The sequence below is a fragment of the Dama dama genome, chromosome 28 (genome assembly GCF_033118175.1).
Source record: "Dama dama isolate Ldn47 chromosome 28, ASM3311817v1, whole genome shotgun sequence".
Lineage (NCBI taxonomy): Eukaryota > Metazoa > Chordata > Mammalia > Artiodactyla > Cervidae > Dama > Dama dama.
The window spans coordinates 23050461-23072672 of NC_083708.1; the positions used below are offsets into that span (position 1 = coordinate 23050461).

General features: G+C 39.4%; 1 protein-coding gene across 1 annotated transcript in view; it reads right to left on the minus strand.

Annotated features, from left to right (window-relative positions):
- Nucleotides 1-22212, minus strand: part of ME1 (malic enzyme 1) — a 202677-nt gene that overhangs the window by 153339 nt on the left and 27126 nt on the right. Inside the window, exon 3 of the mRNA XM_061131985.1 lies at nucleotides 15967-16116. Within this exon, the coding sequence (XP_060987968.1) occupies nucleotides 15967-16116 (150 nt within the window). The remainder of the gene's footprint in view (nucleotides 1-15966; nucleotides 16117-22212) is intronic.

Genomic DNA, 22212 nt, shown 5'->3' on the forward strand with positions numbered 1-22212 from the left:
ATGTTCCTAATTGCTACCATAAAACTTACAAACTAAATATAATAAAGGGTATAATCCTTCTGTTTAGTTTCTAAATGTCTTAGAATACCTACTGTTGCAATACGAAATGCTAAAAAGACATTAGTTAATTTTGAATTAAAAAAAATAGTCTACATTGTGAAGCAACTATACTCCAATAAAAATTAATTTAAAAATAATATAGATGTTAAAAGACACCTGAAAGATCCATCACTATTCAAACACAATCACAATTTCCTTCCTAATATAATATCTAAATAGATGCCATGTAACACATTTCCAACCAGGTTGCTTTTCTCATAATCATAAAAGAAGACATGAGAATTATTCTACTACAGAACTGTTGGGGTGTGGGATCAGGATGGCCCTAAACTCACCTCCTCCAGGAGCACACCAAAGTCACAACTGTTTAAAGAGCAACTCCCTATGTGCATGCGTGCATGCTAAAGTTGTTCAACTCTGTGCAACCCCATGGACTGTCGCTCTCCAGGGGATGTCTCTGTCCACGGGATTCTCCAGGCAAGACTACTGGAGTGGGTTGCCATGCCATTCTCTGGGGGATATTCCCGACCCAAGGACCAGACTCATGCCTCTTACATCTCCTGCATTGGCAGCCAGGTTCTTTACCACTAGCGTCACCAAGACAACCTAAAGACTAGGGATGCCAACCCCAAAGAATAGCAGTGCCAAAGAAAGTTCAAACTACCTTAAAACTGCACTCATTTCACAAGCTAGCAAGGTAATGCTCAAAACCTTTCAAGATAGGCTTCAACAGTATGTGAACTGAGAACTACCAGATGTACAAGTTGGATTTAGAAAAGCCAGAGGAACCAAAGATCAAATTGCCAACATCTGTTGGAGCATAGAAAAAGCAAGGGAATTCCAGAAAAACATCTACTTCTGCTTCATTAACTACACTAAAGCCTTTGACTGTGTCGATCACAAAAAACAGGAGAAAATTCAGAAAGAGATGGGAATATCAGACCACCGTACCTGCCTCCTGAGAAACCTGTGCTTACTCACGCAGTCATGCCCTACTCTTTGCAACCCTATGGGCTGTAGCCCACCAGGCTCTTCTGCCCATGGGGATTCTCCAAGCAAGAATACTAGAGTGAGTTGCCAGGTCCTCCTCCAGGGGATCGTCCCAACCCAGGGATCGAACCTAGGTCTCCTGCATTGCAGGCAAATCCATATGCAGGTCAAGAAGCAACAGTTAGAACTGGACAGGAAATAATGGACTGGTTCAAAATTGGGAAAGGAGTACATCAAGGCTGTATACTGTCACCCAGCTTATTTAACTTATATGCAGAGTACATCACGCCCTATGCCAGGCTGAATGACTCATAAGCTGGAATCAAGATTGCTAGAAATATCAACAACTTGAGATATGCAGATGATGCCACCCTTATGGCAGAAAGTGAAGAGGAACTAAAGAGCCTCTTGATGAAGATGAAAAAGGAGAGTGAAAAAGCTGGCTTAAAACTCAACATTCAAAAAACTAAGATCATTTGGTCCCATCACTTCATGGCAAATAGATGGGGAAAAACAAAAACAGTGACAGACTTTATTTTCTTGGTCTCCAAAATCACTATGGACGGTGACAACAGCCATGAAATTAAAGATACTTGCGAGGCTTCCCGTTCAAGATAGTGGAATAGAAGGACTTGTGCTCATCTCCTCCTGCAAGAACACCAAAATTGCAACTATGCTGAGCAACCATCAATAAAAGGACGCTGGAAACTATCAAAAATGAGATACCCTACATCCAAAGACAAAGAAGCCGCAGCAAGACAGTAGGAGCGGCGCAACATGATAAAATTAAATCCCATACCTGCAGGGTGGGTGACTCACAGACTGGAGAACAATAATACGAAAGAAGTTCTCACACTGGTGTGAAGGTTCTGAACCCCACGTCAGGCTTCCCAGCCTGGGTACCCAACAAAGACACTGGGATTCCCCAGGGAATCTGGCCTTGAGGGCCAGCAGGATTTAATTATAGGACTTCCAAAGGTCTGGGGGAAACAGACTCCAGTCTTGGAGGGCACAAACAAAATTTTCTGCACACCAAGACCCAGAGAAGAGGAGCAGTGACCCCAGAGGAGACTGAACCAAAACTACCTGCTGGTGTTGGAGGGCCTCCTGTGGTGGTGTGGGTCGGCAGGGGCTCACCACAGAGTCGGGGGCACTGGAAGGTCCCCTTTGGTGTAAACTCTCTGATAGTAACCCTGCTATAGAGCCCATAGACCACAGGGCTGGGTCACCCCAGGCAAAACTACTAGGGAGGGCGTGCAAGCCCACTCATCAGCAGATAACTGGATTAAAGCTTTACTGAGTAAGGCCCTGCCACCAGAGCAAGACCCAGTTTCTCCCATGTCAGTCCCTCTCAAGAAGCTTACATAAGCCTCTTAGTCTCAGCCATCAGAGGGCAGACTGAAGAAGCAAGAAGCACAGTCTCACAGTGGCTAAAACAAAAACATATTACAGGAAGTTAATCACAATGAAAAGCAGAAAGTTATGTCACAGGTGAAGGGACAAGATAAAAACCCAGAAAAACAACTAAATTAAGTGGAGATAGGCAAGTTTCCAGAAAAAGAATTCAGAATAATGAGAGTGAAGATGATCCAGGATCTCGGGAAAATAACTGAGACAAAGATTGAGAAGACGCAAGAAATGTTTACCAAAGAACTAAAGAACAAACAGAGATGAATAATGCACTAGAAGGAATCAACAGCAGAATAACTGAGCAGAAGAACGGATAAATGACCTGGAGGACAGAATGGTGGAAATCACTGCTGCAGAACAGAATACAGAAAAAAGAAAGAAAAGAAATACAGACAGCCTAAGAGATCTCTGGGACAACACTGAATGCACCAACATTTGCAGAAGGAGAAGAGAGAGAGAAAAGACCTGAGAAAACACTTTAAGAGGTAATAGCTGAAAACCTCCTGAACATGGGAAAGGAAATAGTCAACCAAGGCCAGGAAGCACAGAGAGTCCCAGGAAGGAGAAATCCAAGGAAGAGCACTCCGAGACACATAGTAATCAAACTGACAAAAATCAAAGACTGAGATAAAATATTAAAAGCAACAAGGAAAAAACAAGTATCATACAAGGGTACTCCCATCTGGCTATCAGCTGATTTCTCAAGAGAAACTCCACAAGCCAGAAAGAAAAGACACGATATATTTAAAGTGATGAAAGGGAATAATCTCCAACCAAGAATACTCCACCCAGCAAGACTCTCCTTCAGATTTGATGGAGAAATCAAAAGCTTTCAGAGAAGCAAAAGTTAAAGAGAATTTAGCACCACCAAACCAGCCTTACAACAAATGCTAAATTTATGCAGGAAACACAAGACAAGGAAAAGACCTACAGAAAATAAACCCAAAACAATTAAGAAAATGGTAATAGGATCATGCATATCAATAATTACCTTAAATGTAAATGGATTAAATGCACCAACCAAAAGACAGAGACTGACTAGGTGGATGAAAACATGTCCAATTTCACTTACCACATCACTCTGCTTGACCCCCTCAAATTGTATGCAATTATTTTATATTGTTAAGATAATCCATGTTCCCATTATGGCTTGCAATTGTAATTATCTTTTATTTTCTGTCTGGCTACTGATTGTGAAAACTGATAAACATCTTTTACTATTGTGATTATTTAACTATTACTCACTTAATACCACTGTATTATGATTGGTCAACAGAAAGATAATAGAATTCTAAATCACCAAAACTAAGATCTAATAGAAAAACCTGTTACCAAATCCAGATGCATATCAGAATTATCTTGAAATTCTTTGAAAAATACAAATGCTCAGGCATGGCTTTTTTTCTCCAGAGTTCCAGATATGTTTATAATGAGTAGTCATGTTCAAAAACAACTGAACTGTATGATGATCTTTTTACTTTTACCTAATTTGTTTCACTTTTTCTATTTCATATTCAGTGCTTCCATTTCATTTAGTCTACATTCTCCAATCTCTCCATCTCCTCTTTTTTTTGATGTTCTTTCTCCAGCCTTTATCAAGTGTAGTAGAAAAGCTTTTGTGTACATATATATATACACACATATAATATATATATTTTATGAAAATGAACTTTTGCCTAACTAAAAAAAATTATGACATTTTGATTCTACTTGTTTGCCTTAGTATGAGTAGAATGCAAGATTTCCAATAAAAAAATAGATATGCAACAAGCAACAAAGGTCTACTGTATAGAACAGGGAACTACAGTCAATATCTTGTAATAACCTATGCTGGAAAATAATTTCAAAAATAATATATGTGTATTTTTATAACTGAATCACCTTGCTGTGCACCTGCAACACTGTAAGTCAACTATACTTCGATAAAATATATATATTTTACAAATAAAAGATACTTGCTCCATGGAAGAAAAGCTATGACAAACCTATACAGCATATTAAAAATCAGAGACATTATTTTGCCAACAAAGGTCCGTATTGTCAAAGCTATGGCTCTTCCAGTAGTCATGTACAGACGTGAGAGCTGGGCTATAAAGAAGGCTAAGCAACAAAGAACTGATGGTTTCAAATTGTGGCGCTACAGAAGACTCTTAAGAGTCTTGGATGGCAAGGAGATCAAACCAGTCAATCCTAAAGGAAATCAACCGTGAATACTCACTCGAAGGACTGATGCTGAACCTGAAGCTCCAATACTTCGGCTACCTGATATGAAGAGCCAACTTGTTGGACAAGACCCTGATGCTGGGAAAGACTGAGGACAGGAGGAGAAGGAGGCAACAGTGGATGAGATGGTTGGATGGCATCACCGACTCAATGGATATGAGTTTGAGTAAACTCCGGGAGTTGGTGATGGACAGGGAGGCCTGGCGTGCTGCAGTCCATGGGGTCGCAAAGAGCTGGACATGACTTGGCAACTGAACAATAACAACAAAAGACTAGCAGAAAAGATTTTTCACAACTAAAGATATATAACATTTTGCAACGCATCATGTGAAATGCTGGGTTAGATGAAGCAGAAGGTGGAATCAAGATTGCTGAGAGAAATATCAATAACCTCAGATATGCAGATGACACCACTCTTATGGCAGAAAATGAAGAGGAACGAAAGAGCCTCTTGATGAAAGTTAAAGAGGAGAGTGAAAAAGTTGGCTTAAAACTCAACATTCAAAAAACTAAGATCATGGCATCTGATCCCATCACTTCATGGCAAATAGATGGGGAAACAATGGAAACAGTGAGAAACTTTATTTTAGGGGGTTCCAAAATCACTGCAGATGGTGACTGCAGCCATGAAATTAAAAGACACTTGCTCCTTGGAAGAAAAGCTATGACCAACCTAGACAGCATATTACAAAGCAGAGACGTTACTTTGCCAAAAATAAGTCCATCTAGTCAAAGCTGTGGTTTTATCCAGTAGTCACATATGGATGTGAGAGCTGGACCATAAAGAAAGCTAACCACCAAAGAATTGATGCTTCTGAACTGTGGTGTTGGAGAAGACTCGAGAGTCCCTTGGACTGCAAGGAGATCCAACCAGTCCATCCTAAAGGAGATCAATCCTGAATATTCATTGGAAGGACTGATGCTGAAGCTGAAACTCCAATACTGTGGCCACCTGATGTGAAGAACTGACTCATTAGAAAAGACCAGGAAGCTAGGAAAGACTGAAGGTGGGAGGAGAAGGGGATGTCAGAGGATGAGATGGTTGGATGGCATCACTGACTCAATGGATATAAGTTTGAGTAAGCTCTGGGAGTTGGTGATGGACAGGGAAGCCTGGTGTGCTGCAGTCCATGGGGTCAGAAATAGTTGGACACGACTGAGCGACTGAACTGAACTGAAATATACAGAGAGAGGAGCCACAATGAAATGGATACATAGAACTAAAGACACAGCTTACTCAGGACCCACATGACCCTGCTGGCGACCCACAAACAGGAAGAATATCACCACCACAGTGGTCCTCCCCGAGGAACAAAGTGTCTGAGGCCCATTCTGGGCTCCCCAGCCTGGGGATCCTGTACCAGAAGATAAGTCCCTAGAACATCTGGCTTTGAAAACCAGTCACAGTTACATTTGGGAGAGCAGGAGAGACAAGAACCAGAGACTCCCCCTTAAAGAGTGAGAAGAAAATCTCACAAGCTGAATCCTAGCACAATGGTAGTAATTTGAGAGGTGCCTGTGTAAGACCCACCTGTTGATCTTGGAAAGCATTCCAGAGAGACAGGAGGCAGCTGGGACCCCCCCTAGGGTTGGGTCTCTCATTGTACCACGCTGATACAGATGTTGGCAAGCACCATCCTTGAATTCTCCCTCCAGCCCATTAACTCTGGGGCCTGCCCCACCCCCCACTGTACCCACAGTAACCACACTGGGCTGGGCAGGAGAAAGTCAGCTCCATCCCAACTAATGGCACACGCAGCCCACATAGAAGTACTCCCAGTGCACACAGCTCTAATGACCAGAGAGGAGTGCATTGCTAGGACTCATGGAATGTCCCCTACATAAGACTGCTTTTCCAAGACTAGGAGACATAACAGACTTAAGTGCTACACAGATACAAGAAGAGAATTAGATAAAATGAGAAGACAGAGGACAATGTCCCAACTGAAAGAACAAAGACAAAATCTCAGAAAATGACCTAAATGAAACAGAGATAAGTAATACACTTAAAAAAGAATTCAAGGTAACGATCATAAAGATGATCACCAAAGTTGGAAGAAGAATGGATGAAAACAGGAAGAAGAATGGATGAAAACAGTGAAAATTTCAACAAAGAGTTAAAAAATGTTAACAATGAACCAATCAGAGTTGAAGAATAACTGATAGAAAAACACACTAGAAGGACTGAATTAGATGGTACAAAGATTTAGCAGCTGATTAGATGGTACAGAAGAACGAACCAGTGACCTAGGAGGTAGACAAAGCAAAACTCACCCAAGATATAGCAAATATATATCCAATAAGGGATTAAAATCTAAAACAAATTAAGATTATTAACGTCACTAATCATCAGGGAAACACAAATCAAAACCACCAATGAGATACCACCTAACACCTGTCAGAATGGCTATCAGCAAAAGGACAACAAATTAACAAGTGTTGGTGAGAATGTGGAGAAAGGGGAACACTGGTAAGACTGCACACTGTTGCAGCTACTATAGAAAATAGTATGGAGATTCCTCAAAAAAATTAAAATCTGAACTACCACATGATCCAGCTATTTCACTTCTGGGTATATACTCGAAGAAAATGTACATTGCAGCAGTATTTACAGCAGCCAAGATATAGAAGTAAGCTAAGTGTCTAGTGATAGATGAATAGATAAAAAAGATGATATATACATATTTATATTTACTGTATATAGGGTCACATGTGAACTTCGCCTGTGGCTCAGATGGTAAAGAATCTGCCTGCATTGCAGAACACCCAGGTTTTGATCCCTGGTTTGGGAAGATCCCCTGGAGAAGGGAATGGCAGCCCACTCCAGTATTCTTGTCTGGAAAATCCCATGGACAGAGGATCCTGGTGGGCTACAGTCCATGGGGTCGCAAAGAGTCAGACATAACCGAATGACTGACACCACATTATGGTCATACACACACACACACACACACACACACACACACACACACATACACACACACACACACACAATGGAATATTACTCATAAAAAGGATTAAATCTTGCTATTTAGAATAACTGGGAGGATCCAGGGTATCACGTTAAGTGAAATAAGTCAAAAGAAAGACAAATATCATATGATGTCACTAATATGTTGAATCTAAAAAACAAAATAAACAGAGAGAAAACAGACTCATACATACAAAGAACAAACAGGTGGTTATCATAGGTGGGCAGGGTGGGAAATTGGGCAAAAAAGTTGAAGAAGATTAAGAGATACAAACTTTCAGTTAAGTCACAGGGATATAATATACAGCATAAGGAATATGGTCAATAATACTGTAATAACTTTGTATAGGGACAGATAGTTACTAGACAACTTACTGTGGTGATCATTTTGTAATGTATTTAAATGTCAAAATCAACTGTTCCATTATTTACCTGAAACATTTCAAGTATTATCTCAATATCTTCAAAAATCATCAAAAATTTAACAAAATATACACATTAAAGATCAACATGACAGAAAACTGCCATAAAGTGGTCATTTACAAACAATTGTGGAAAGTTTACTTTCTCTCTGTTAGTAAAGCGTTCTTTTACATTTCAAATACTGATTTTGCCATACAGACTCGGGTCTGAAGCACCAGCCGGGAGGCCTCTGGGCCCGGCCATCTTATGAGCCAGTGAAACTAGTAAGCACAAAGGAAAAAAAAGAGGACAAGATGGCGGAGGAGTAGGTGGACATGGAGCACATCTCTCTCCACAGATACATCAGGAGTACACCTTCAGACACAGAAGTGCATGCAGAACACCAGCTCAGAGTAGACAGGAGTACCTGACCAGTGGAAAAGAATATACAGAACCACACAAAACTCAAGCTCAAGCCCTGAGCCTTTGCAGTGGGAGCACGGACTCCAAGACCCTAGACTACCAGAGAACTAACCCTAGGGAGTATCAAATAGTGAGAACTAACACAAGAAAAAAACCACTTGAATTCAAGATGCGGCATCACCCAATCACCAGTAGCACCCTGCGCAGGACACCTCATCTAAACAACAAACAAAACAAAAATACAAACCCAATCACCAGCAGACATGATTACCACCTCACTCAGTCTTGCCCATTAGAGGAAAAAAAGCAAACAGATGAAAACTCAGCATAAATCTCACCCTATACGAAGCTTACACAAACCACTGGACCAACCTTAGGAAGGGAGAAACCAAAAGGAAGAAAGAATTCAACCTTGAAGCCTGGGAAAAGGAGACTTCAGACACAGTAAGTTAAAAAAAAAAATAACGAAAAGGCAGAGAAATACTACACAAATGAAGAAACAAACTAGAAACACAGAAATCCAAATAAATGAAGAGGAGATAGGCAAACTACCTGAAGAATAATTCAGAATAATGATAATAAAGATGATCAAAAACCTTGAACACAGAATGGAGAAAATGTTAAGAATCAACTAACAAAGACCCAGAAGAATTAAAGAATAAACATACAGAGACAAACAACACAATTACTGAAATTAAAAATACTCTAGAAGGAATCAACAGCAGAATAACTGAAGCAAAAGAACGGATCAGTGAACTGGAAGGTAAAATGGTGGAAAGAACTTCTGAAGAGCAGAATAAAGTAAAAAGAATGAAAAGAACTGAGGATAGTCTCTGAGACCTCTGGGACAATATCAAACATACCAACATTCAAATAATAGGGGTCCCAGAAGAAGAAGAGAAAAAGAAAGGGTATGAGAAAATTTTTGAAGAGATTATAGTGGAAGAGTTCCCCACCATGGAAAAGGAAACAGTCAATAAAGTACAAGAGGTGCAAAGAGTTCCATACAAGATAAACATGCTAAGACACATACTAATCAAACTAATAAAGACTAAACACAAAGAAAGAATATTAAACGCAGCGAGGGAAAAGCAACAAGTAACATACAAGGGAAACCCCATACATGTAAACCCTGATCTCCCAGCAGAAACTCTGCAGGCCAGAAGAGAATGGCAGGATATATCTAAAGTACTGAAAGGGAAAAATCTACAACCAAGATTACTGTACCCAGGAAGGATCTCATTCAAAACTGATGGAGAAATAAAAAGCTTTTCAGACAAGCAAAAGTTAAGAGAATTCAGTACCACCAAATCAGCTTTACAACAAATGTTAAAGGGACTTATATACTCAAGAAATAAAAGAGAAGAAAAAAGATCTACAAAAATCAACCCCCAACAATTAAGAAAATGGCAATCAGAACACATATATCAATAATTACTTTAAATGTAAATAGATTAAAAGCTCCAACCAAAAGACAATGACTGGCTGAATGGATAAAAAAACAAGACCCACGTATATGACGTCGACAAGAAACCAACTTCAGACCTCAAGACACATGTAGACTGCAAATTAGAGGATGGAAAAATATATTCCATGCAAATAGGAAGCAAAAGAAAGCTGGAGTAACAATACTCGTATCAGACAAAATAGACCTTAAAATAAAGAAGATTACAAGAGATAAGGAAGGACACTACATAATGATCAAGGGATCAGTCCAAGAGGAAGACATAACAATTGTAAATATCAAAGCACCCAACATAGGAGCACCTCAATATATAAGACAAACATTAACAGACATAAAAGGAGAAATTGACAGTAACACAATAATAGTAGGAGACTTTAACACCCCACTCACACCAATGGACAGATCATCAAAACATAAAATTAATAAGGAAACACAAGTCTTAAATGTTACATTAGATGAGATGGATCTCATTGTTATCTTCAGGACATTCTACCCAAATGCAGAAGAATACACCTTCTTCTCAAGTGTACATGGAACATTCTCCAGGACAGACCACATCTTGGGTCACAAATCAAATCTCAGTAAACCTAAGAAAGTTGAAAATGTATCAAGCATCTTCTCTGACCACAATGCTATGAGACTAGATATCGATTATAAGAAAAAAACTGTAGGAAACACGAATACATGGAGATTAAACAATATGTTTCTCAATAACCAACAGGTTACTGAAGAAATCAAAAGGGAAATCAAAAAATTTCTAGAAACAAATGAGAATGAAAACACAACAACTCAAAACCTATGGGATGCAGAAAAAGCAGTCCTAAGAGGGAAGTTTATAGCTATACAATCCTACCTAAAGAAACAAGAAAAACATTGAATAGACAACCTAACTTTACACCTAAACCAAATGGAAAAAGAAGAACCAAACACCCCCAAAGTTAGTAGAAGGAAAGAAATCATAAAGGTCTGACCAGAAATAAACGAAAAAGAAATGAAAGAAACAATAGTAAAGATTAATAAAACTAAAAGTTGGTTCTTTGAGAAGATGAACAAAATCGACAAACCTTTAGCCAGACTTATTAAGAAAAAAAGAAAAAATCAAATCAACACAATTAGAAATGAAAAAGGAGAGGTTACAACAGACAATGCAGAAATACAAGGGGTTATAAGAGACTATCATGAACAACTATATGGAGAACCTGGAAGAAGAAATAGACAGACTCTTAGAAAAGTTCAATCTTCCAAGACTGAACCAGGAAGAAACAGAAATTATGAACAACCCAATTATAAGCACTGAAACTGAAACTCTGATCAAAATCTGCCAAAAAACAAAAGCCCAGGACCAGATGGATTCACAGAATTCTATCAAACATTCAGAGAAGAGCTAATGCCTATCCTTCTAAGACTCTTTCAAAAAATTGCAGAGGAAGGAATACTTCCAAACTCATTCTATGAGGCCACCATCACTCTGTTACCAAAACCAGACAAAGACAACACACAAAAAAGAAAACTACAGGCCAATATCACTGATGAACATAGATGCAAAAATCCTCAACAAAATTTTAACAAACAGAATTCAGCAGCACATCAAAAAGCTCATACACCATGATTAAGTTGGGTTTATTCCAGGGATGCAAGGATGTTTCAATATATGCAAAACAATCAATGTGATACACCATATTGACAAATTGAAAGTTAAAAACCATATAATCATCTCAACAGATGCAGAAAAAACCTTTGACAAAATTCAGCACCCATGTGTAATTAAAACTCTTGAAAAAATGGGCATAGAAGGAAACTACCTCAAGATAGTAAAGGCCATATATGATAGAAAAGAAAGTGAAGTTGCTCAGTCATGTCCAACTCTTTGGGATCCATGGACTGTAGCCCACCAGGCTCCTCTGTCCATGGGATTTTGAAGGCAAGAGTACTGGAGTGGGTTGCCATTTCCTTCTCCAGGAGACCTTCCCAACCTAGGGATCAAACCTGGGTCTCCTGCACTGCAAGCAGACACTTTACCATTTGAGCCACCAGGGAAGTCACATATGATAAGCCTACAGCAAACATTATTCTCAATGGTGAAAAATGGAAAGCATTCCCCCTAAGATGAGGAACAAGAAAAAGGTGTCCACTTTCACCACTATTATTCAACATAGTTCTGGAAGTCCTAGCAACAGCAATCAGAGAAGAAAAAGAAATAAAAGGAATCCAGACCATAAAAGAAGCAGCAAAGCTCTCACTGTTTGCAGATGACATGATACTCTACATAGAAAACCCTAAAGATAGTATCAGAAAATTACTAGGGCTAGTCGGTGAATTTAGCAAAGTTGCAGGATACAAAATCAACACACAGAAATCACTTGCATTTCTATATACTAACAATGAAAACTCAAAAGAAATTAAGGAATCAATCCCATTCACCATTGCAACAAAAAGAATTAAATATCTAGGAATAAACTTACCTAAGGAGACAAAAGAACTGTACACAGAAAATTATAAGACACTAATGAAAGAAATCAAAGATGACATAAACAGATGGAGAGATATTCCATGTTCCTGGGTAGGAAGAATCAATATTGTGAAAATGACTATACTACCAAATGCAATCTACAGATTCAACCCGATCCCTATCAAATTACCAATGACATTTTTCACAGAACTAGAACAAAGAATTTCACAATTCATATGGAAAAACAAATGACCCCAAATAGCCAAAGCAATCTTGAAAAAGAAGAATGGAGCTGGAGGAATTAACCTTCCTGACTTCAGAATATACTACAAAGCTACAGTCATCAAGACAGTATGGTACTGACACAAAAAGAGAAACATAGACCAATGGAATAACATAGAAAGCCCAGCAATAAACCCATTCACCTATGGGTACCTTATATTTGACAAAGGAGGCAAGAATATACAATGGGGCAAAGACAGCTTCTTCAATAAATGGTGCTGGGAAAACTGGACAGCTACATGTAAAAGAATGAAATTAGAACGTTTCCTAACACCATACCCAAAGATAAACTCAAAATGGATCAAAGACCTACATGTTAGACCAGAAAATATAAAACTCTTAGAGGAAAACATAGGCAGAACACTTATAGAGAACAAGATCCTCTACGACCCACCTCCTAGAGTAATAGAAATAAAAACAAAAGTAAACAAATAGGACCTGATTAAACTGAAAAGCTTTTGCACAGCAAAGGAAGCTATAAGCAAGGTGGAAAGACAACCCTCAGAATGGTAGAAAATAACAGCAAATGAAAAAACTGACAAAGGATTAATATATAGGCATCTCACACAACTCAATACCAGAAAAACAAACAACTCAATACAAAACTGGGAAAAAGATCTAAACAGACATTTCTCCAAAGAAGACATACAGATGGCTAACAAACACATGAAAAGATGCTCAGCATCTCTCATTATTAAAGAAATGCAAATCAAAAATACAATGAGATATCACCTCACACCAGTCAGTATGGCAATCATCAAAAAGTCTACAAACAATAAATGCTGGAGAGGGTGTGGAGAAAAGGGAACACTCTTGCACTGTTGGTGGGAATGTAAATTGATACAGCCACTATGGAAGACAGTATGGAGATTCCTTAAAAAACTAGGAATAAAACTACCATATGACCCAGAAATCCCACTCCTAGGCATCTATCCTGAGGAAACCAAAATTGAAAAAGACACATGTAATCCCATTATTCATTGCAGCATGATTTACAATAGCTAGAACATGGAAGCAACCTACATACTCATCAACAGATGAATGGATAAAGAAGTTGTGGTACATATACATAATGGAATATTACTCGGCCATAAAAAATGCATTTGAGTCAGATCTGATGAGGTGGATGAATCTAGAACCTATTATACAAAGTGAAGTAAGTCAGAAAGAGAAAGATAGACATTGTATTCTAATGCATATATATGGAATCTAGAAAAATAGTACTGAAGAATTTACTTACAGGGCAGCAGTGGAGAAACAGACTTAGAGAATAGACTTGTGGACATGGGGAGAGGGGAGGACAGGGTGAGATGTATGGAAAAGAGTAGCATGGAAACTTATATTACCATATGTAAAATAGATAGCAAAACAGGAATTTGGCTAAGAAATATGGCTAAGAAACTCAAACAGGGGCTCTGTATCAACAGGGGTAGGATGGGGAGGGAGATGGGGGGGAGGTTCAAAAGGGAGGGGATATATGTATACCTATGGCTAATTCAGGTTGAGGCTTGACAGAAAACAACAAAATCCTGTAAAGCAATTATTGTTCAATAAAAAAATAAATTAAAAAATAATTTGAAATACTGCAGAAAATTTGATAGAATACCATGAATATGTCACCTAAAATCAACACATGTGAGCATTTTGATACAAATGCTGTGCAACGTCTCGCCCCATCTCTGCCTCTCCCTCTCCTCTCCTACTTATTTATCTATCTACTTACCTACCTATAACCTGACAGGTAAAGAACAGTTTATATAGTATGATCCCTTCTACAAGGAACAGTATTGTGTCGAGTTTTTTCGTTATCATGACATTATGTAGTCTTAAAATACTTTTTCTTTTGTATATTTGTATTTTTTCATTTTTCAATAGTGAACATGTATTGCTTGTTTAATTAAAAAAGAAAATATTTATATACTCAAAAAAGAATTATTCATCATAATACAGTTACCAGCTAAATTTTAACTCTTGTTTTTCTAGGGAAAAAAAAAATTCTCTGTTAACATAGCCATTATATAAATGCAACATAGATATGTGCTCTTAAGAAAATTTAACAGATCATCTACAATTGATTATTCTCTTTATATAAGGGATAATGTGGCTAATTATTTTCTTTATGCAAAAGGCAATTGGTACAAATGTGCAAATTATTATCACTACATCAATACACCTTTGTGAAATCTACTAACTTTCAGATCTTACCTGTGAAACATTCCTTTCAATGACAAAACTTACAGTAGGCTTTTTTATTTGTGATATAAACTTATAAACATTTCTTTTTATTTTAAATTCAGAACTATAAGCAGCACATAAATATTCAACTTGAGCTTTTGTTGTTGCTGCTGTTAAAAGCATTAATATTTATTTCAATTGTTCCTTGCTGCAAAAGTATTTAAAGTAATTTGATAAAGTAAAGCCATGGTTTTAAAAAACTACATTTTAAATTTTACACATCTTTAAAGATGATTACAATTTCACTTAAAGGAAATCAACAAAAGAGCTTGTTAAATGCCAACTCTGAATTTAGGAAATAATATACTCCTTGGGCTTCCACGGTGGGTCTTTACCATCAGTGGTAAAGAACCCGCCTGCCAATTCAGGAGACTTGAGTTCAATCCCTGGGTCAGGAAGATCTGCTGGAGAAGGAAATGGCAACCCACTTCAGTATTCTTGCCTAAGAAATCCCACAGATAGACGAGCCTGATGAGCTACAGTCCATGGCATCACAGAAGTCAGACACAATTTAGCAACTAAACAACAACAATACTCCTTATTTTCAGGAAAATCTGAAATCTTTAAGTTGCAAAATGTATACATAATAGAGGCAATTACTATCCCAAAGACAAGCTTAGTTATGATCAACTACCTTTTTTACCCAAAAAATGTTCATTTAGTATCTGTAAAAGGAAACATAAATTGGTTTATAAAAAATAACTTCCCCATGATCTTAAATCTAGGAATGAAACACTGTATTTTAAAATGTCATATATACATTTACATTTAATGTTCTTTAGCCCACCACATTCCTCTATCCGTGGGGAGATTCTCCAGGCAAGAATGCTGTAATGGGTTGCCATGCCCTCCTCCATGGGATCTTAATTCAGGGATCGAACCCAGGTCTCCCACATTGCAGGCAGATTCTTTACCGTCTGATTCACCAGGGAAGTCCAAATGAATTTTAGATTTTTCTGAACTTCTATTTCATTACATAATTTTTTAAATCATAGCAAAAACTTGACAAAAAATAAATGAAGACACAAACTGTATTTAAAATAAAACTTTACATACCTTGGCTTCCGAAATGCTAAACTATATTGTTGGCAAGCTAGACCCACAGTGGGAGTATAAACGATAGGCATGAATTTCTCAATGTCGGACATCAGCACTTTATAGAAGAGCTTTTCATTTCTATCTTGAAGATCCATTAAGAGAAGATACCTGTGGAAATTGGACAGAATTAGATCTACATTCATTCCAATACAGTCATAAAATAGCTGTTTATAAAACTAAATGTTTGCAACAACATATACACTGGTTCAAAACTGGAAAGGAGTACATCAAAGCTGTACATTGTCACCCTGCTTATTTAACTTACATGCAGAGCAGATCATGTGAAATGCTGGGCTAGATTAATTACAAGCTAGAATCAAAACTGCCAGGAGAAATAACAACCTCAGATATGTAGATGATGCCACTCTAATGGCAGAAAATGAAACACTAAAGAGCCTCTTGATGAAGGTGAAAGAAGCGAGTGAAAAAGCTGGCTTAAAACTCAACATTCAAAAAACAAACATCATGGCATCTGGTCCCATCACTTCATGGCAAACAGAAGGTGAAAAAGTGGAAGCAGTGACAGATTTTATTTTCTTAGGTTCTAAAATCACTGTGGGCAGTGACTGTGGCCATGAAATTAAAAGATGTTTGCCCTTTGGAAGGAAAGCTGTGGCAAACCTGGACAAAGTATTAAAAAGCAAAGACATCACTTTGCCAACAAAGATCCACATAGGCAAAGCTATGGTTTTTCCAGTAGTCATGTACAGATGTGAGAGCTGGACCATAAAGAAGGCTGAGTGCTGAAGAACTGATGCTTTCAAATTGTGGTGCTGGGGAAGACTCTAGAGTCTCCTGGTCTGTAAGGAGATCAAACCAGTCAATGCTAAAGGAAATCAACCATGAATATTCATTGGAAGGACTGATGCTGAAGCTCCAATACTTCAAGTACCTCAGGCAAAGAGCCAACTCATTGGAAAAGACCCTAATGCTGGGAAAAATTGAAGGCAAAAGGAGAAGGGGGCGGCAGAGGATGAGATGGTTAGACAGCATCACTAACTCAATGGATATGAATTTGAGCAAGCTCCGGGAGATGGTGAAGGACAGGGAAGCCTGGCGTGCTGCAGTCCATGGTAGCAAAGATGACTCAGCTACTGAACACAAACAGTATTTTTTAGGTCACATAGAAAACATCTGATCAAAAAAGACTTTAGAAATATTTCTGGGACTTCCCCGGTGGTCCAGTAGTTAAGAATCCACCTTCCAAAGCAGAGGACACGGGTTTGATCCCTGGTCAGGGAACTAAGATCCCACATGCTATGGGCCAACTAAGCTCACACGTTGCAACTAGAGGGCCCTCATTCTCTAGAGCCCATGCTTCACCAGAGAAGCCTGCCTACCACAAGTAAAGAAAGCCTGTGTGCAACAATGAAGAGCCCTAGCCCCACAGCAAAGACCCAGTGCAGCCAAAATAATAAAAATAAAAATTGGATCAGGTTGCAGTTTAAAAAAAACAAAGAAATATTCCTAATCGTCACAAAAAATAAACAGTTTTATTTAATATTCAAATGACTTTATCCCTATTTTAAAATGAAAGACAAATGAAAAATACCACTATAGATAAAGTTTAAACAGTAACTTAACTAACTAAAGACTTCATCATTTAATTTGCAGTACTGAAGAGCCAAGAAAAATGACAAGCAGAAAATAACTACGGAATGTTAACAATGACCCTAAAAATTACTAAGGTAAGAAAGTTTAAGGAACTTTTCTAATTATTTAGATCAAGAGGTCTTTTTCTTTCTAGAGGCATTTCTGAACCAGAATTATCTTTTAAAATATCAACCTTATCATATTACTTATAATCTTCAGTGGTTTTTACAATAAAACTCCGTTTGGTACAACTTAGAAGAATCTTGCAAAACTGTCCTTAATAGTCCTACCAGCTTTTTTACATTGATTCTTGTTCTCTGGAATAGTTGAAAATGCATAGAATCTGGAGTTAGAGACACGAGGATTCTAATGCTTGGCGAATAGATGTTATTTCAGCTCCCAACACTAACAACTGGGAAGAAAATGATGACTTTTAAAAGATGATGCTAACACTGATCCAGCCATGTGGAAATCATCATCGCTAAGTCAACACATTTTAGGACACTTGACACAAGTGGTATTCCCTACAGCTCCATACACTCTCTTTACCTGAAGTCCAGGTCCCCAGAGTCTCTCGATTTTCCTTTTTCACTGATCATTCCTTTTTTCCTTTCTTTGCTGCTTTCTCCTGGGCTCAAGAGGCTCTCTAACACTCATCTCTATCACACTGAGAGGTGATGCTGGCTTGGCTTCAGTGCTAAGTTGCTTCAGTCACGTCCAACTCTTTGTGACCCCATGGACTGTGGCCCTCCAGGATCCTCAGTCCCTGGGATTCTCCCGCCAAGAATACTGGGGTGGGTTGCCATGCCCTCCTCCAAGGGATCTTCCCAACCCATGGATGGAACCTGCATCTTTTATGTCTCCTGCATGGGCAGGCATGTTCTTTACCACTAGCGCCACCTGGCTTTGCTTCAGTTCAGTTCAGTTCAGTTGCTCAGTCGTGTCTGACTCTGCGACCCCATGGACCACAGCACGCCAGGACTCCCTGTCCATCACCAACTCCCGGAGTTTACTCAAACTCATGCGCATCGAGTCGGTGATGCCATCCAACCATATCATCCTCTGTCATCCCCTTCTCTTCCCGCCTTCAATCTTTCCCAGCATCAGGGTCTTTTCAAATGAGTCTGCTCTTTGCATCAGGTAGCCAAAGTATTAGAGTTTCAGCTTCAACATCAGTTCTTCCAATGAATATTCAGGACTGATTTCCTTCAGGATGGACTGGTTGGATCTCCTTGCAGTCCAAGGGACTCTCAAGAGTCTTCTCCAACACCACAGTTCAAAAGCATCAATTCTTCGGTGCTCAGCTTTCTTTATAGTCCAACTCTCACATCCATACATGACTACTGGAAAAACCATAGCCTTGACTAGATGGACCTTTGTTGACAAAGTAATGTCTCTGCTTTTTAATATGTTGTCTAGGTTGGTCATAACTTTTCTTCCAAGGAGTAAGCATCTTTTAATTTCATGGTTGCAGTCACCATCAGCAGTGATTTTGCTTCAAGATCTATCCAAATCTACACACCTTCATTGCTACCATCCAGGATCTAAATCACCATCATCTTTTGCCTGTAAGTCTCCTAAATAATCTTATATTCTATTCTCAACATTGCAAAGTCTTCTAGAAATATAGCTCAGATCATGCTGACCTTCTGTTCAAAACTTTGGATGAGCCCCTTCACTAAGAGAAACAGCAAAAGTCTTACAACTATGGCCTCCATAATCCATCTTTAATAATCTGTCCTCCATGACCGCACTAACCTCCTCTCCTGACCTACCGTTCTCCCGCTCACTCATCCTGCTCCAGACACACGTCTCCCTGTTGGTCCCTGAATGCACCAGCTAAAAGAACACTGCTCCTCAGCTTCCTCATGAGACAGTTGTCTCACTGCCTTTCATTACTCACTCATAACCCACCTTCTCACTGAAGTCCATCCTGACCATGGAACTAAACAACACAAAGTGACCCTACCCACCCCCTTGCATTCTCAGTCCCTCTTACCATACTCCACCTTCTCTTTTTGTCATGACAATTTGTCACTTTCTAGCATTATTAAATAATTTATTCATTATTTTACCATTTACTACTTTTCAAAAATAATGTACCTAAGTTTCATGAGGGCAGAGATCATTGTCTCTAATCCCAGTATTGAAAAGAGCACCTGACACTAAGTTGATGCTCAGTAAGTATTTGAGGGACATTCAGTGATAAAAACACAAAAGTCACTAGCTCTGAGGAGGCAAGTGATAAAACGGCCCAGGAAAAGAATGTAAAGTAAAAATGGAAGAGAATAAAGGAAGGACTTTAGAAACACATGGAAGGGATGGTAAAGTTTAAGAAGCAAATACACAAGGTTGAATAACCTAGTCAGCCTTTCCTCAGCTGACCCATTATCACCTGTGTGTGCGCGTATGCTCTTCAGTCATGTCTGACTACGACCACATGGACTATAGCCCAACCGACTCCTCTGTCAGTAGAATTCTCCGGGCCAAGAATACTGGAGTGGGTTGCCATTTCCTCCTCCAGGAGATCTTCCTGACCCCAGGGACCAAACCCACAGACCGATTCTTTACCACTGTGCCATCTGGGAAGCCCATTACCACCTACAGGCTCATAAAAGAAGTGGTCATGGCAGGGATGAAGGGTGCCCATGAGCTCAGCAACGTGGACTTCCACCCGCAAAGGCCAAGCTGGCCACAGACACTGCTGAGGGCCCAAACCTTCAGCAGCAGAGATACAAGGAGTCCCTGATGTGCCACCGCCCCGTGCAGTCATCAGCAAACTCCCTGGGGGCACGCTGATGACACTGGACATCTATCATGAAGGAAGGGCATTGGTTCTTACTGGAATAGACCCTCACTCTGTGTGAAGACTTGCCCTCCCTGCACACAACGCTCCTGTCAGCATTACCCTCCAGGGACCTACAAGATGCCTCATTCAGCATCATGGTACTCCACCCAGCATGGCTTCTGACCAAGGAACTCACGTCAGGGCAAACGAAGTGAGGCAATGGGCCCTGCTAATCGAACCCACTGTTCTCACTTGTTCCCCAACATCCTAAAGCAGCTGGCTTGACAGAATGCTGGAATGGCCTTCTGAAGATTCAGTTACAGTAGCAGCTAGGGGGCAACAGGTTGCAAAGCTAGGCAAGGTTCTCTGGGAGGCTCTACCTGCTCTGAATCAGTGTCCAATATAAGGTTCTATTTCTCCCACAGCCAGCATTCACAGGTCCCAGAATCAAGGGGGGTAGAAACAGAAGTGGCACCATCACTGTCATTCCCAAGTATGCGTGCATGCTTAGTCATTTCAGTCGTGTCTGACTCTTTGCAACCCTATGGACTGGGTGGGGCTATCATTCCCTCCTCCAGGAGATCTTCCTGACCCAGGGACCAAACCTGCATCTCCAGCTTGGCAGGCAGATTCTTTACTTCTGAGCCACCTGGGAAGGCCCAAGTGATCCACTATCAATTCCTGCTTCCTGTCCCTGAGATCTTTCCCTCCGCTGGCCCCAAAGTGTTCATTCCAAAGGGAAGAATGTCTTACTGGGAGACAATGATTCCAATGAACTGGAAGTTAAGACTCCACTGGCCACTTTGGGTACCATATTTCTCTGAATTAACAGGCAAAGAGGGAGTTACTGTCCTGGCGAGGGTGACCGATCCTGACTCCAAGGGGAAACTGGACTACCACTCCATAATGGAGGTAAGGTAAGGAAAAGGATGTCTGGAATACAGGAGATCCCTTAGGGGGTCCCCGCGATTAAAGTCAATGGAAAACTACAACACCCAATTCCGACAGGACTACTAATGGCCCAGGCCCTTCAGAATTAAGAATTTGGCTTCCTCTACCAGGGAAAGAATCAAGACTGGCTGAAGTACTTGCTGAAAGCAAGGGAAATGTGAAATGGGTGGGGAAGAAGATAGTTATAAATACCAGCTATGATAACGTGACCAGTTACAGAAATGAGGATGTAATTATTATGAGTATTTCTTCCTTACTGTGTTATGAATATGTTTGTGTGTACATAAATACATATATATATCTGTGCATATATAAATATGTATAATACAGATGCAAAGATATGTAAACAAATATAATTTTCCCTCTATCCTGTTATCATGTTACATAAGATGTACTGACTGTATAACACAGTACTTGATACCAGTGACACTTGAACAATGTGGGGGTTAAGGGTGCCAACCTTAACACAGTCAAAATTCCAGGTATACCTTACAGTTGGCCCTCTACATGGGTAGTTCCCATTCAAGGATTCAATCAACTATGGATTGTGTAAGTACTATAGTATGCATTTATTGAGAAAAATCCACATATAGGTGGACCCATATAATTCAAATCTATGTGATTCAAGGGTCAAATGTATTATTAACTTTACATCATAGTATTAAAGTTAAAAGATATCAAGGAGAAAAGTAAACATCACCCTAGGGCTTTACATCCTCTTTTAGGTTAAGTGTCAGCATGTTTTCAGTTTTTCCTGGGCTAGTTCTATCATGTTAGGCTCAAGTAGGACCTTTTTATTGTCTTTATTGCAGAGATTAAGTTCAGTTTAAGGAGACAGGCATGGCTTCTGAGTTGAAAAGGGGAGGTTAATT